Source organism: Anastrepha obliqua, unplaced genomic scaffold (assembly GCF_027943255.1).
Source record: "Anastrepha obliqua isolate idAnaObli1 unplaced genomic scaffold, idAnaObli1_1.0 ptg000005lb, whole genome shotgun sequence".
Classification (NCBI taxonomy): Eukaryota; Metazoa; Arthropoda; class Insecta; order Diptera; family Tephritidae; genus Anastrepha; species Anastrepha obliqua.
The window spans coordinates 893,981-912,123 of NW_026562177.1; the positions used below are offsets into that span (position 1 = coordinate 893,981).

Sequence of the window (18,143 nt, forward strand, 5' to 3'; positions counted from 1 at the left end):
CTTCGGAAGTATGAGGCGTCCAAAGAAAAACCGAGTGCAGCTAAGCGGCAGCGGTCTTCAGAGGATCCTCATAGCTCCAACGACCCCAAGAAGCACAAAGCTTCCTCTGAGGTCAAAATACGCAAGTTCTGCGAAGTTGGCAGAGATAGTCTGGTCATGGCGGTGGTGGATAAGAGCCACCCTGACGGTTTCATCTCTCCATCAAACTGGAAGATTGTGGAGAGAAAGCTTCAGTTGGGCTACCTGGATGTTCTGAAGCAGAACCCAGGACCCCCTCCTTTCTGCTCTGACGCGGGATGGTTTCAGGCAAGGGTCAAGTTGATCGCGTGCTCGGATCAACGTTCTGTCAACCTGTACGGCATGGCCCTCGACCGACTCGGCGAGGTATGGCCCGGGGCGAATCTTAAGCTCGTCAATAAGAGCGAAATACCAAACCAACCACGCGGCAGAGCGAGAATACCTCTAGAGCCATCCGATCCGGAAACTATTCTGGAGCTACTGAAGATCGGAAACCCGAACCCACCCACCGAAAACTGGAGGGTAGTTAAGGTGGAAGAGCCTTCAGGAAACTCCAGGCATGTCACGCTGCTCCTGGACCAGGAAAGCGTTAAAGCACTGGACGACCGCAAGGGGATTGTGGCGTTCGGGTTCATCACCACTACCATCTGGACCTATCAGCCGAAAAATCTCCTCGCACCCAGCGAAGAGAGTACGGCGGCCCCCAAGATGGATGTCGATAAGCCTCTCTCACAAGTTTCGACGATTGAGTCCGACTCGGAATCTAACAGGGAACTTGTGGGACACTTATTTAACATTCAACTCGAGGACGAGGATAGACTTTTAGATAGCGGTGATGACGCGAACGCCACAGTCATAGCATGTTCGTCTAAAAGTGCTGCAGAATAATCTGCACCACTCTAAGGCTGCGTCGGCAGCCCTCATTCTTCGTCTCTCTGACCTCAGAGAAGACATCATTCTCATCCAAGAACCTTGGATATCAAACAATAAGATATGCGGCCTGAAAGATAGGCACAACACCTTGTTTCAAGGTGAGGCTAACGTTAGATCGCACTCTTGTATTCTCATTCGAAAACCTATTAATGCTTTTCTTCTTCCCTTTAGCAACGCTGACACCACTGCCATAGAGGTTGAAGCTGTCCACGGTCCGATTTGGATTGTGTCGGCTTACATGCCTTATGACGCAGCGGAGGCGCCTCCTCCTGAAGCAGTGAGAAGGCTCGTCAATACGGCGCATCTGATCCAGAAACGCATCATTATTGGAGCAGACGCTAATGCACATAATACTGTTTGGGGCAGTACAAACAACAACACACGAGGTGAGCAACTTTTTGATTATATTCTAGCGAATAAGCTTGATATATGTAATAGAGGTGATGTCCCTACGTTTCTTAACTCGTCTAGAAGAGAGGTACTCGATATTACTCTTGCTAGCGAATCATGTACACAACTGGTGCAGGACTGGAGCGTTGATAAGCAGCACTCTTTTTCCGACCACCAATATATAACATTCACTTTAAAAGCCGAAACGGCAAAACCCATGTAGTACCTTAACAAAAAACGTATGAATTGGATCAAATATAAAGAACATCTTGCCAATGGACTTCCTGATATCAGGCAGTTTGAAATGGCAAATAAAAACGATATCGAAAACGCTGTCAACATGATAACGAAGACGTGTCAAAGCGCAGCACGACATTCTTATCCCCTGACAAAAGCCGGAGGGAAGCATAAACCTTTTTGGTGGACTCCAGAACTTCGCAATCGAACTCGGAAACTCATTAACCAGTCTAAAATAACAGACGAATGGGAAGAATATCGACAATGTCTCAAAGACTTTAAGAAAGCTGTCAGAAGTGCAAAACGCACATCCTGGCGATCATACACTCAAGAATTAGAGAACACTTCAGAAGTAAGCAGACTACGCAAGATTCTTGCACCAAACCCAGTCTCTCCCAGTTTTATCATGACTCAAGATGGAACTTGGACTACTTCAACTGACCACACTCTTAGAGTACTTCTAGAATCTCACTTTCCAGGCTGTGTTGCCAACTTACGTGCACTTTCCAGCACTTTTCAGAGTAATTATGGGAATAGATCAGATCTAATCAGCTCTAATAGCATCTCTACAACAATACTAAGCTTTAAAAAATTTAAATCACCAGGTCCTGACAACATCATTCCAGCAGAACTTCAAGAAGGACTAGAAATTCTACTGCCTTGGTTAACAAGGATCTTTAACAAGTGTTTAAATCTGTCTTATCTTCCGACAATTTGGAAGAAATCGAAGGTAGTATTCATTCCGAAAACGGGCAAGCCTTCACACTGTAAACCAAACGACTTCAGGCCCATTAGCCTAACCTCTTTTTGCTTAAAGGCTTTTGAAAAAGTCTTAGATGAGCAAATCAAAACCCAACTTGATACTCAGTTGATCTCTGAGGCACAACATGCCTACACTAAAGGGAAATCGACTGAAACGGCACTTCATTCACTGGTGCAAACAGTGGAAACTTCCCTTCAAATAAGGAGTACTCTCTTGTCGCATTTATGGACATAGAAGGTGCTTTTAATAATATTGAACCCAACGCTATTTTGTCTGAAATTGCCAAATTGGGTATTAATTACTCCATCCGAAAGATGATCGAACAAATGCTCCAAAATAGAATAATCACTTCAGAGCTTGGGTTAAGCCGCATGAGAATGTACGCCGTCAAAGGCACTCCTCGAGGCGGAGTACTTTCACCCCTTCTCTGGAATCTCGCTGTAAACAGCTTGCTTCGAAATCTCGAAAAAGCAGGCTGCAATGTCGTAGCCTATGCAGATGATATTGCTCTCTGCGTGTCAGGCAAACACCTGAATACCCTCACTGAGCTCATGCAACGCTCAATCAATATTCTGTCAAAATGGTGCACCGAATGCGTACTAAATGCGAATCCAGCAAAGACAGATCTTGTTCTCTTCAATAGGAAACAACAATCTCCTCCACTGCAAACAATAACTTTAAAAGGGGAATCACTGCTCCTATCTGATTCAGCTAAATATCTAGGAGTTATTCTAGATAGGAAGTTGAGTTGGAAATTGAACATCGAAAACAGATGTAAAAAAGCTTCCATAGCTCTCTATACTTGTAAGAAAGCTATAGGCAAAACCTGGGGTTTTTCACCTCGGATCATTTATTGGATATATACCTCGATCATCAAACCGATACTCTTCTACGGTGTGGTTGTATGGTGGACAGCACTCGAAAAACGGTGTAGAGTAGCTATAATTGATCGAGTTCAAAGAACAGCCTGCCTCCTGATAACAGGATGCTTAAGTACAACACCTACTAAGGCTCTAAATACGTTGCTTCACTTGTTCCCTATCGATCTGGCTGGCAAAGCGATTGCAGCGAAAGCAGCGACACGCATGAATGCTATATCGAAATGGAATAAGTATCTTGGCCATTCGGCCATACTGAACAGGAACACTGTTATCTCTTCCGACATAGACTATCATGTAAGTCTTCCATCATCACCCTTGCTATTCTCCTGTTCACTCCCAACTAGGGAAGAATGGAAGACAAATCTTACCGAAATCGATGGCCCTCTGATTATATATACAGATGGTTCAAAACAAGACGGCAAAGTGGGATTTGGAATATTTTCCAATTCCCCCTCACATCAATCTATCAATTAGATTACCCGACTATTGTAGCGTATTCCAAGCGGAAGTACGCGCTATCTGATATGCTGCGAAAACTCTCTTAGAAAATAGAATATCACTAGAGGATATCCGCTTTTTCACCGACAGTCAAGCGGCCGTTCGAGCACTCAGCTTCTCTTATACCCACTCAGATGTGGTTCGATCCTGTCTCTTATCTCTTAACGAGATAAGTGTTCAGAATTCTGTCCAAGTTATCTGGATACCGGGTCACAGTGGATTCGAAGGTAACTGCAAAGCTGATGAGCTCGCAAGAGCTGGAGCTGCGCAACCGAATGTTAGTAACTTACCCACAATCCACATTCCGCTCTCAACATGTAAAATGCTCATTGATCGAGAATTTCACAGCATAGCTGATCGGAGGTGGCGAGTGGAAACTACTTGCGTTACGACCAGACAAATCTGGCCATCCTACAATCTGAAACAGACAAAAACCCTTATAAGTCTTTCGAAAGACGAACTAAGGCATATAACATCTCTTATCACCGGCCACTGCCTTTTGGGCACTCACGCACGTCGGCTCGGGGTTCCTCAAAACGACCTGTGCAGGTACTGCGAGGACGAAGATGAGGAAGTATCGAGCAGACATTTGCTGTGCAGTTGTCCCGGTCTAGCCAGAAGTCGACTCGCTCTTCTAGGCTCTCCAACAATTGACGATCTTTCAGTACTCTCGAACCTGAAAATCGAATCTCTCATCAAATTCTCGAAACGAATTAATATCTTTGACCAAAATCTACAATAAAAATCTCGGTTAGGTGGGGAAATCATATAAAATAATGAGCTCTAGGGCAACACAACGGACGCAACTTGCGGTCTATGTGACACTCCGATGCGGGGTCACCCTTAAACCAACCAACCAACCAAGTAAAACTTATTAAAATAAAAACCACTCTTTCTAAATAAAAAAATTTTATTAATAAAAAAGGCCTTAAATAAAACGAACTTTTCTTAAAAAAAAAAATTTTTTAATAAGAAAGGGATCTTTAAATAAAAATAAATAAATAACAATAACTTTTCCAAGTTTTCTAAATAAAAATATAAAAATAAAGAAAACTTTCCTAAATAAAAGAAAATTATATTAATAAAAAAGAACTCTTTCTAAATAAAAAAAAACAAACTTTTTATTAATATAAAAGGCCTTAAATAAAACTTTTCCTAATTAAAAAAAATTCTTAATAAAAAAAATTTAAAATAAAAAAGGGCACTTTTTAAATAAAAATAAATAAATAACAAAAACTTTTCCAAAACAAAACAAAAAATATTTCCATATAAAAAAAAGTGTTTTAAATAAAAGTAATTAAATAAAAAAGCTTTTTTAAAGAGTAAAATTATTTATATAAAAAAACGACTTCTAAATAAAATTACTTATGTTTGGTATACAGTTATCTTCTCTTGCAAGTTGGCCATACAATTACCTGGTATATCGCTGTGGCACCCAGCAAGATAATAGGCTGATTAGCGATCTCATTAAGAGATTGGCGACACTGTAAGACTCTTCTTGATGTTATTTGGAATGCAGCTTAGCTGTCCAATAGAATGCAGATATCTATTGATGATATTCTGTTTATCTCTAAGGCTTCATGAATAGCATTTATTTACACTTGAAAAACACTACAGTGATCCGGTAGTTTAGAGGATAAAAAGCTCAACACAATATAACCCTGATCCTACACCTGTATCCATTTTAGATCCGCTCAATTAAATCTTAACGGGTGTGTAGGGTGATGGATCTTCGTCAACCCATTCCAGTCCAGAAGGGATATTCACTGAAAAATTCCTTTCAGAGCAGGGAATGGGAGGGTAATAATCACAATCACTGTGTATATGACGTGTGACAGTTTTCCATTGTTAAAGCAAAACTGCCCGCAGAAGACATCAAGGGGTGGCCATAACTGCCTCTCTGTTTTCGTATGAATTGCACATAGCTTTGACTTTAGAGCTATGCTTAAAGGGGTTCGAAAATTTTGGGTATTTTCAGGATTTTTTTTACAATAAAAAAATAAGAAACCATTTTAAGGTTTTTAGGCTTTTATTTAAATTTTTGTACATACAGAAATGAAGAAGAAAAAAAAAAAAAATTTTAATAATTTAATAATGGCGCTGAAGTTGACCTTTCCGAAAAATTGGACCTAGACGGTATTGTCCACTTTGGCTCTTCTATTTATCTAAAACACAAATAGAATAAAAGAGAAAAATTTGATAAAATGGCGCGGTTTTGAATTAGACACTTTAAAAATCGGGGTTTTCCATTTTTTAATCAAGAAAATACGAAATAGTTGAAATAATAATATGATTCTAGTACGGACGATAGCATTTGGTGCATAACATATTAAAATTTCAGGCGATTCGGTTGAATAGTTGTTTTTTTTTAACACCAGGCCGAAAAAAATCATTTTGAGATAAATGAGTGTAATGTTTGCGGTATTTTTTTTTTGGTGGGTGAGGTAAGGCTCCAAATGTCTTCACACTTACAACGACCGTCGTCTACTGCGTCGTATGGTGTGGCCCGAAAACGATCCCTCCTCTCCTTCCGGGGAGACACGCTTCCCGGAACTGTTTGAGGTAAAGTTTGAGGTACAGGAGCACGCGCAGACCGCTCTCTTTGTGGTTAATGGGTTGTAGCAGCTATAGTATGAAAATTTCACAGTATATTCTTAAGATACTATACTTTCGAAATATCGAAAAAAAAACAATCTTTTGAAATTTCTAGACCACAGGGTCCCCTCAATAAACTGCAAAGGGCTTAAATTGCTGTTAAATTGTTGTAAAATTTGTATTATGTAGAGTAAAACTTGTATTGAATATTATTTAATTGTATTTAATTGTATATAGTATTAATTCGTTTATTTTAATTTTTATCGCTTTGGCACTGGTCATTAAGCGATGTATGTAAATCCTGGCCAAATTGTTAAACAACGTACTTAATGTCAATGGACAGATGTATAAAATAAAGGGGATAAAAAAAAAAAAAAAAAAAAATAAACTGCCAAGAATGATGTCGAAAACAATAGTCCCATGATAATTGACCTGCCCTAGTAAACATTTATAAAGCAAACTCCCTTCTCACTAATGAATTCCCGCTACTTTTTTCAAGTAACCTGTTTGCTTATACTTATGTATGTTTGTATATTACACACAAATCAGCGTAATTTAATTATTTGCTAAAATAAATATATTTGTATCAATAATGTTGTTGCTTTCGTGCTATCTATAGCTGAAACTATAACTGCGTTGTTAAAGCGTTATTTATAAATTTATTTACGTTCATATCATCATATGACAGTCTTCAAAATGAAAGAGCGGCAAATTGGAACGCATCTCACGTAGTTATCATGAAAAATGCAATACTTAAGCAGCGTTGTCAAAAGCAATCGCCAATCTTGTCTCTCCCAAATATGCGAGCGCGCGTGCACTTAATTATGTGTATATGGGTGAGTACACTCGTGTTACGCGCTAAGTCAAATACGAGCGCAAGTGTTCCCGCTCTATTCGCTAATCAACAACAAGCACAACGGCATGAAAATGCTGCGTCATTCTGAACTATTAATAATTTTCTTTATTAATTCTTGGTATTAGCGTTAGCAAAAAAACAAATCAGCATGCCGATTTTGCACAAGCCGAAGCTTAGCACTCAAACAGGTTTTAGGTTTTTTGTGAGCAGCTCTCTCATGGCAAAAAGCATACGAAGCATCAGCAGGCGTTTCTTCGTTTTCATGGTTATTATTAATTTTTATTTATCTCTTTTCTTTGTGGACAAATTTTGAATTTTAATTTTCCTTTCGATTAATAATAATTTATAATTTTTGGAAAAGTAAAGGGTGATATTTTAAGAGCTATGGTAAAATTCAGAAAAATGCATGAAATTTTTATTTAAATCGATAGTACAGTCCATATAATTTAATGTTTGAAGATTAAATAAAAATAAATAATTGGCTCGGACACTTCTGTTAGGTGCTTGGCCGAGCTCCTCCTCCTATTTGTGGTGTGCATGTTGATGTTGTTCCACAAATGGAGGGACCTACAGTTTCAAGCCGACTTCGAACGGCAGATATTTTTATGAGGAGCTTTTTCATGGCAGAAATACACTCGGAAGTTTGCCATTGCCTGCCGAGGGGCGACCGCTATTAGAAAAATGTTTTTATTAATTTTGCTTTCACCGAGATTCGAACCAACGATCTCTCTGTGAATTCCGAATGGTAATAACGCACCAACCCATTCGGCTACGGCGGCCGCCGTAGATTTGAAGATTATTTCATGCAAATGTTGGCCGCGACTGCGCTTCAAACGGTTCATCTGCTTAGGCCAATTTTGGCATACTCTTTCCAATGTTTCGGCCGGTATCTCACATATAAATGCTTTAATGTCGTCTTCCAATGCGCTAATTGAAGCAGGCTTATCTGTACAGCCATGAGCTTTAACATAGCCCCACAAAATATAATCTAAAGGCGTTATATCATGATCTGGGTGGCCAATTGACAGGTCCCGAACGTGAAATAAAATGTTCACCGAACTCCCCTCTCCACAAGTCCATTGTTACACGTGCTGTGTGGCATGTGGCACCGTCTTACTGAAACCACAACCACATGTCATGCAAGTCAGGGTCCTGCATTTTGGGCAAAAAAAAAGAGGTTGTCTGTAAAGTCGGTTTACTGACGATAGTTTAACGTGATAACGTCATAAGAAAATACTGATTGAAGGGTTGCATTTTTCAAAAGAAAATTTTAATTTTATTTGTTTGATAGATATTTTGTATGGATATAGAGAATGAGTTAACTTTAACATAAAATAATATATTGTACTTTAACATAACATAACATAACATAACATAACATAACATAACATAACATAACATAACATAACATAACATAACATAACATAACATAACATAACATAACACAACATAACATAACATAACATAACATAACATAACATAACATAACATAACACAACATAACATAACATAACATAACATAACATAACATAACATAACATAACATATCATAACATAACATAACATAACATAACATAACATAACATAACATAACATAACATAACATAACATAACATAACATAACATAACATAACATAACATAACATAACATAACATAACATAACATAACATAACATAACATAACATAACATAACATAACATAACATAACATAACATAACATAACATAACATAACATAACATAACATAACATAACATAACATAACATAACATAACATAACATAACATAACATAACATAACATAACATAACATAACATAACATAACATAACATAACATAACATAACATAACATAACATAACATAACATAACATAACATAACATAACATAACATAACATAACATAACATAACATAACATAACATAACATAACATAACATAACATAACATAACATAACATAACATAACATAACATAACATAACATAACATAACATAACATAACATAACATAACATAACATAACATAACATGACATAACATAACATAACATAACATAACATGGGTTGGTGTCGAAATTCTGTCTGTACAAAATTCTAAAAACAAAATTCTACTTTTTAAAATTCTGTTTTTTAAAATTCTGCTTTTTTAAAATTCTGCTTTTTTAAAATTCTGCTTTCTAAAATTCTGCTTTCAAAATTCTGTATTACAAAATTCTGTATTAAAATACAATGTTAACAATGTTAAAGAGATAATGTAATTATTTAATTTATTATTATTATTATTTTTTATTATTATTCGAGATATTAAATAAAAAATAATAGATAGAATCCACAGTATTTTTGCGTAGAACTCCTTTTCGCGTGGGCGGCCTTCGGCCGCGCTTCAAAAAAATAACCCTCATCAGTCCAACTCCGACTACGCAATCCACAGTATTTTTGCGTAGAACTCTTCTAAAAAAAACGAACCGCTGCGAAGTATTATTAAGAAAAGAAATGAATTAAGTCACACTAAATGTAATTGGCTAAACTAAAATATTGTTATCGCTTAAACATATATGTACATATGTATATTTATGAATTAAATGTTTATTTTGTTACTTCTTGTATGACGAAAATCACAAAACTCGAATAAAGCAGAATTTTTCGCATTAAACATGCAGAATTTTGAAAAAGCAGAACTTTAGAAAGCAGAATTTTAAAAAGCAGAATTTTAAAAAAGCAGAATTTTAAAAAGCAGAATTTTTTTGCAATTTACAGAATTTTGTCATCCAGAATTTTGTAAAACAGAATAATGACACGCTCCCCATAACATAACATAACATAACATAACATAACATAACATAACATAACATAACATAACATAACATAACATAACATAACATAACATAACATAACATAACATAACATAACATAACATAACATAACATAACATAACATAACATAACATAACATGTCATAAAGCATTCACCAACAGCTTTCATTTGATACCCATATTGTACATACACGTCCGAAGGTTACCCGGGTCCACGTTTGGCCTATATCTCGAGACCATATCTACCAATAGGTATTCAAACTATACGGAAATCATCTTCAACACCTACTTAACAATGTGTCTAAGTTTGGTTTAATTCGGTTCAAAGACACGGCGGGTCCACGTTTTGGCATATATTTCGAGACAATAGTCATCAATAGGTATGAAAATTACCCCGTATTAAAGCACTTATCAACAGCTTTCATTTGATATCCATATTGTACAAACACATTCTAGGGTCCACGTTTTGGTCTCTATCTCGAGACCCTAGTCACGGAGCGGATGGAAATACTCTGAACTAAAGCATTCAGCAACAGCTTCCATTTGATACCCATATTGTACATACACATCCGAAGGTTACCAGGGTCCACGTTTTGACCTATATCTCGAGACCCTATCTACCAATAGGTATCCAAACTATACGGAAACCATCTTCAATACCTCCTTAACAATGTGTGTAAGTTTGGTTTAATTCGGTTCAAAGACACGGCGCGAAAATTACCCCGTATTAAAGCACTTATCAACAGCTTTCATTTGATATCCATATTGTACAAACACATTCTAGGGTCCACGTTTTGGTCTCTATCTCGAGACCCTAGTCACGGAGCGGATGGAAATACTCTGAACTAAAGCATTCAGCAACAGCTTCCATTTGATACCCATATTGTACATACACAACCAAAGGTTACCCGGGTCCACGTGTTGACCTATATCTCGAAACCCCAATCACGGAGCAGCATGAAAAAATACTCTGTACTAAAGCATTCACCAACAACTTCCATTTGATACCCATATTGTACATACACATCCGAAGGTTACCCGGGTCCACGTTTTGACCTAAATCTCGAGCCCTATTTCCAAAATAAAATATAATCCATGTTACTCGTGGATGATGTAGCTTTCGAATGGTGAAAGAATTTTTAAAATCGGTCCAGTAGTTTTGAGCCTATTCATTACAAACAAACAAAGTTTTCCTCTTTATAATATTAGTATAGACAACATATCTTATAAGGTATATGGTAAATATTACCATACATTTTTTCCTTCATATATAATAAAAAAATTAATAATAATAACATTAAAACAACAGGTATTATTAACAAACTTGGTTTTATTTTAAATTCTTCAAGTGAATCAAATTAATAATAATCAATAAGAAGGCATATGCAAATACAAATACGTGAATTTATATATGTACATATGCGCATATACATACATATATATGTACGTTCACTTAAGTAGGAGAGAGCAAGATGTCGAACGTTGCCGTTCGTTTGCTTTGTTTGCTTTGTCGTTCGTTCCGCGCTTTCGCTTGCAGTTCATTCAAGGTAACGACAAATGAGCTAGGTAACGGCAAATGAGCAAGGTAACGACATATGAGCAAGGTAAAACTAATGAGCAAGGTAACACTAATGAGCAAGGTAACGACACATTTTTTCGTGCGTGCAGCCTGTTAAATCGAATTATAAGACGTTATCACGTCAAAAAGTTGGATATCATTTCACGGTAGCGCTCAACATTCACAGTTACGTTTCGATTCGCAGCATCTTTGAAGAAGTACGGTCCAATGATACCTCCAGCCCATAAACCGCACCACACTGTGACCTCTTCTGGATACATTGGTAGCTCTTGCAATTCTTCTGGCTGATCTTTACTCCAAAATCGAGAATTCTGCTATTTACGTATCCATAGATCCAAAAATGAGCTTCGTCGCAGAACACAATTTTTCGACTTTAAACTTTCTTAACAGAACACGCATTTTTATAATAAAATTCAAAGATTTGCAAGCGTTGTTCGTTTGTAAGACGATTCATGGTTAAATTATAGACCAAACTGAAGATGTTCGTCAGTGAAACAAAACACGAAACGTGCGTCAGCTGTTTAAGCCAACTCTTTAAAAAGACAATAGCTAAAAAATTACCCGGTGAAGCACAGTCGCGGATAATATTTGCATGAAATAATCTTCAAACATTAAATTATATGGACTGTACTATCGACTTAAATAAAAATTTCATGAATTTTTCTGAATTTTATGTATGTTTGTGTGAAAAACTTTCCTATAGCTCTTAAAAAATCACTCTATGTTTAAAAAAATTATACACAAGTTTAATTACAAAAAAAAATTATATTAAAATTTAAGTAGGGTTGCCACCTAATTTTTAGTATGAAATGTTTGTTGAAATAATTTTATAATTGATATCATCGTTAATAGAGTTGCCAGCTAACGTTTAATATGAAGTGTTTCCGCAAATAATTTCTTAAGAGGTTAAATAAAATAACTGAGTTAAATGCAAGTTTAAATGCAAAAAAAAAAGTATATGAAAATTTAAAATAGGGTTGCCATCTCATTTTTAGTATGAAATATTTGATTAAATCATTTCTGAAGAGTTTAAATAAAATACCTAATATCTGGGTTAATAGGGTTGCCACCTAATTTTTAATATGAAATGCCTGTTTAAATTTCTTAACAGGTTAAAAAAATAACATGTAATTCAGTTTAGTTGCAAAAAAGTTTAATTGCAAAAAAAAATAAGTCTATTAAAAATTTAAATAGGGTTGCCATCTAATTTTTATTATTAAATATTTGTTTAAATAATTTCTTCACAGTTTAAATAAAATACGCACCGGCCCATCCAGCCACAGCAGCTGCCGTATATATTACATACATATATCTACACTAATATTATAAAGAGGAAAACTTTGTTTGGTTGTAATGAATAGGCTCAAAAACTACTGGACCGATTTTAAAAATTCTTTCACGATTCGAAAGCTACATCATCCACGAGTAACATGGATTATATTTTATTTTGGAAATAGGACTCGAGATATAGGTCAAAACGGGGACCCGGGTAACCTTCGGATGTGTATGCCCAATATGGGTATCAAATGGAAGTTGTTGGTGAATACTTTAGTCCAGAGTATTTTTCATGCCGCTCCGTAACTAGGGTCTCGAGATAGAGACCAAAACGTGGACCCTAGAATGTGTTTGTACAATATGGATATCAAATGGACCCGCCGTGTCTTTGAACCGAATTAAACCAAACTTACACACATTGTTAAGTAAGTATTGAAAATGGGTTTCGTAAAGTTTGGTTGTAATTCGGAGCACTGGCAACGGGTACAGCGTTGTTTTGAACCAGCCATAATGTCGCTTACTTTTTTAACGCTTGGGGCGGAACTGAACTGTCAAATTGACAGTGTGAGTTACAATGTGTCAATATTTCTTTCTGATTTGGATGCTATAAGGAGAAAACGTAAGTGCAATATGTAAAAATTGTTTGTGAATTTTTTTGGAGTGGATTTTGGAACAGTGAATAATTTCTTACGAAATTTGAGAATTTAATGTGAAATCCGAATGAAATTATGTGTTCGTGGAAAAAAAATTTTTTTTCGTTTATTTTTTTTTGAAAAATATAAATGGATAATGGTTAAAAAAGCTCCAATGCTTAATAAAACATATAAATTGAAACGAAAAATTCATGGATGATCAGGAAAAAAGACGATTGTTTATTCATATGCGTTGATTTGAAATTTAAAAACAATCTTATTTTTTCCTGATTTTCAATTTATATTTTATATTTACTCAAAAACAAATAGATAAACAAAAAATATTGTTTATGCCAAAGCGCTTGAATAAAGAATAAAGAAATAAATAATATGAAAACCATATATTTTCTGTTCTAAACCATATCTATTCTATTTTAGTGTGCCCAGCGAAGGGGGCCGGGTTTGCTAGTTATATATATATATATATATATAATTGGCGCGTACACCCGTTTTGGGTGTTTAGCCGAGCTCCTGCTCCAATTTGAGGTGTGCGTCTTAAAGTTTTACCACAAATGGAGGGACCTACAGTTTTAAGCCGACTCCGAACATCAGATATTTTTATGAGGAGCTTTTTCATAGCAGAAATACAATCAAAGGTTTGCCATTGCCTGTCGAGGGGCGACCGCTATTAGAAAAATGTTTTTTTTAATTTTGGTGTTTCGGCGAGATTCGAACCAACGTTCTCTCTGTGAATTCCAAATGGTAGTCACGCACCAACCCATTCGGCTACGGCGGCCGCCTTACTTAAAAACTGGTTACTTTCACACCACTTTAACTAGAAATTCTCAAGTATGGTCTTGTCCATTGAAGCGGTTATGACAAAATGGAATATTTAAACATTCTAGCAGATTTAAGCGGAAGAGTTCTGAGTTAAAACCGTGCACCAATCCATTCATTTCAAACAACTAAATTCATATTTTATTTCCTTGTTCATTTATTTAAATAATAACACTAGGAACAGGCACTTTTTCTTAATGAAAATAGTCAAATCTTTTCTAATCCTCAAAATACCCTAAGTGCAGTAACTTCGGAAGCAATTCGTGCAGCTCATCAGTGTACACTTTAGCAGGATATAATGTGCGTCGGTAATCGTTGGAAGTCATCAAGTCATTCAAATTGGTTTTAGGGTCGAGGAAAGCATAAATCATTGGCAGAACACTGGTTGCTAGAAAAAACTCTAAAAAGAAAAACAACAAAAGCATTTAAATTAATTGCAATAGGCACACAGCCATCTAAAAATGTCTCACCGTAATGCTTGTGCTCCAGGAATTGTTGTCTTAATCTCACTAGTTTTGGCATTTCACCCTGAAAGCCGATTTTTTTCAAAGTGCTGCCAAAAACGGTGAAATAGTGATGTAGAATTTCGGGATAAATTTTACGCAAATCCGCGTCGAGCAGCAGGTATTGAGAGTACAATAAATCATTGACTATGGGACCTACATAGCTGACCTGGTAGTCGAGCAGCATTACGTCTTCACATTTGCCAGTAACCGGGTCATGTTTGAACATCATATTTTTCCCATGAAAATCACCATGGCACATCGCATAGTAGCCATCAGCTTTGGGTGCATCGCGGAGTTCATGAAAACCAGCCAGGCACTTTTGCAACAAATTTTTTCTAAATGGCTCGAAATACGGCACATACTGACGCAGTGCTGGTGTCTCGCTTAGAAAATCAATAAAGTTGCGAATGCCACTAGTCATCATTTCGTCGTCCATTATGTTAGGTATATCCAGCATGCTATTACAATATTTATCAAAGTAATGGGGCTCCTGTTTGATGGAAGAAAGCCATTATTAGCTCAAATATGAAATATTAATAAAGATTATAATATTATTAATAATAAAATTCCGTAATGAATTCACGCACCTCTTTGTTAATTTTATAGCTGGTGGCGTGTAATTTTGCCAGCTTAGCATAAGCCAATTTAAGTTCATCGATATTAACGAATCGGCCACGTATAACCTCATAGCCCAGCGGCACAATGTCCTCAAAAACGATTACCTTTTTCGGACTTAGCGAGTGATATAAACATCTAAATTTGAAAAAAAAAAAAACATGACATTAATTTAAAAACATATCCCGCTTCTTCGCCTTTCCCGCCTCCACTGCACTTACGCTGCCTTTAGCACCGTATCGTCGCCAGCCTCTCTCAAAATGCGCTCAAGACGCGGCAGCACTTCCGCGTACATTCCAATTTCCGTCTCGAAAATATGTGATTCGCTCACCATTTCCTTCTTGTGTCCCTCCAGCTCGGGCATTGTTTTAATAATCAAAGATCTGCTTTTAACTACATCATTTAGCCGGTAATCCAGGGCCGCACGAAACATAATACTCGCATAGTGATCGCCTTTCTGCGAAGCCGGCGATATTTTCGTTTGGATCAGCTGCAAGCCATTTGCCTTTGCTGTGTCTTCACAGTTGTATAACACTTTCAGGAAGAACTCATCGTTCAACCATTCCGGCGGTTGCAGCTCATCGTTATTGAAATGCTCTGTATTGGGTGCCATCGCTTGAACTTTTATACAAAATTTATCTACTTCTATGAGCAGCCGCCTTCTATTAAAGCACACCAAATGATGACTGCGAAAGCTTCGAATCAGCATGAGCATTTTATATTTAGATACTTTTGCATGCTTACGTGCATACATACATAAATACATATATAGATATTCACATACATACATACGTGTTATGAGTAACTAACTAAGCAAAACCGGCGTAATCAAAACTACAATGCAAATGCAAAGATTTTGGTGTTACTAAAACGCCAAGACTTGTTTTTATTTTTGTTTTGTATTCGATTCATGTGCAGTACTCTTTTATCTAGCGCGCTATCTTCAATATACAAATAAACTCTCAAGTTTATTTACTCATATTTGTATATCTTTTGCTTCAGGTGGGTTAGGAAGAGAGCGATAACGATTGACAAAACCATTGAGAGACCGGTTATCAAAAAAGTATAAAAAATAGAAATCAGCTGTCAAACCTTAATTGATATAAACTTCTACTATCATTACACTGGTTTACAATAAAAATGCACCCCAGATGCTACTATGAAATTCCTAGGTAAAATCGATATGTTTGCAATTTACCAATAGCAGCTGAAAAATAATGCAATTCTCAATTAATGGGCTATAAAGGGGTGTATGCATTACCCTTTCGAAAGGACCAATAGTTTCTGAGAAAGAAAATCATTTCAGAATTAAAATTTCAACAGGAATTACAATTTTATTTCAAAAATTTAGTTTATTAATTGTAAGTAATTATTAAAATATGGATCTAAAAATCTTAACTAATAATTTATGATTATTATTTAAAATAGCGACTTGAGTATTTTTATTTAAACATTCTTAATTTTTTTATTTATCTTTCGATTTTCTTCGTTAGTAGCTTAATTTTCTGCACTCTTCAATACAGCAGAAAAAGTTAAAAAATTTAATTAAGTACTATATATAAATTTTGATTAGTTAAAAAAAAATGTTTACCAATAAAAATTTTATTAATAATAAAAAAAAATTTTTTATTAAAAAATTATTTATAAACTTGTTTATTTAATACTTTTTTTGAAAAATGCTTACTTTTAATCCAAAATATTTATTTTTATTTTTTATTAAAATTTAAAGTTTTTTTTTTAATTATTACTACTTAAAATAACTAATTAATTAAATTTAAAAAATTTTAATGCAAACTATTTACTTTTATATATTAATTATTAAAATTTAAAATCTTTTGTTAAAAATTATTACTTAAATAATTAGATAATTGAGTTAAATAAAATTAACACTTTAAATAAAAAAAATTCTAAGTAAAAAAAAAATTTGATTAAATAAAGTTTTCGAAAAAAAAAATATTATGTAAAATATTTATATAGGTTTGTACTTGAAGCCACAGAACTCTCTGAGTCGTTGGCGGTTACCTCTGTCGCCTTCGCTTTCAAAAATATATTTATGCAGCGTCGTTATTTTGACCTTACTGCCACTGCACTGGCTACTTTTAATCAAATCGTTGAGGCATGCCATTCTTTATCCCGGTTGAGCCCCCAAAATATAGGTTTGTACTTTTATTAAAATATAAGTATTAACAAGGTAAGTTTTTACTAAGGAATAAATTAATGGTGTATTTAATTTTTTGCCCGAAATCGACCACCTTCCACGCCAGTTAAAACACGACTCTCTCGTTCGCCGTTGTTGTCAACCAGAGTAGCCAGAAACACGAGAGGGGGAGTAGGGATTACGCCATTCCCACATTTATTTCTAGTTTTTATTCAAATCTGAAAATTTTACTCAAAAATTATTTTGTAACAAAATGTATTAATTATGTTAAAAAACATTTTTCTAACATTAAACAATAAAAATTTAAATAAAAAAATTTTAATAAAGTTTTATATAACAAATAAACAAAATTTAAAGTAAAAAAAAAATTTGGTCAAATAAAGTTATCGAAAAAAAAATTATGTAAAATATTTCTTTCTAGTTTTTATTAAAACCTGAAAATTTTCGTCAAAAATTATTATTAAAAAAAATTTATGAATTATGTTAAACAACATTTTTTAACATTAAACAAAAAAATGTAAGTAAAACAATTTTAATAAAGTTTTTAAATAAACAATTTTTTT

The 18,143-nt window shown here is 35.1% G+C and overlaps 1 protein-coding gene across 1 annotated transcript; it reads right to left on the minus strand.

Annotated features, from left to right (window-relative positions):
* Nucleotides 1–14,415: 14,415 nt before the first annotated feature.
* On the minus strand, nucleotides 14,416–16,097 carry LOC129251129 (uncharacterized). Its single transcript, XM_054890501.1, has 4 exons — nucleotides 15,644–16,097; nucleotides 15,395–15,560; nucleotides 14,772–15,297; nucleotides 14,416–14,701 (listed from the first exon to the last, which is right to left on the minus strand). The coding sequence occupies exons 1-4, from the start codon at nucleotides 16,033–16,035 to the stop codon at nucleotides 14,520–14,522; spliced, it is 1,266 nt and encodes a 421-aa protein (XP_054746476.1). The 5' UTR covers nucleotides 16,036–16,097; the 3' UTR covers nucleotides 14,416–14,519.
* Nucleotides 16,098–18,143: the final 2,046 nt, after the last annotated feature.

Excerpts from the sequence above, each read along its gene's own strand:
- LOC129251129 (XM_054890501.1), bottom strand. The coding sequence starts at position 16,035 with ATGGCACCCAATACAGAGCATTTCAATAACGATGAGCTGCAACCGCCG. Across the intron at positions 15,561-15,643 it reads GATACGGTGCTAAAGGCAGC|ATGTTTATATCACTCGCTAA; the intron begins GTAAGTGCAGTG and ends TTTCAAATTTAG. Across the intron at positions 14,702-14,771 it reads CCTGGAGCACAAGCATTACG|AGTTTTTTCTAGCAACCAGT; the intron begins GTGAGACATTTT and ends TTTTCTTTTTAG.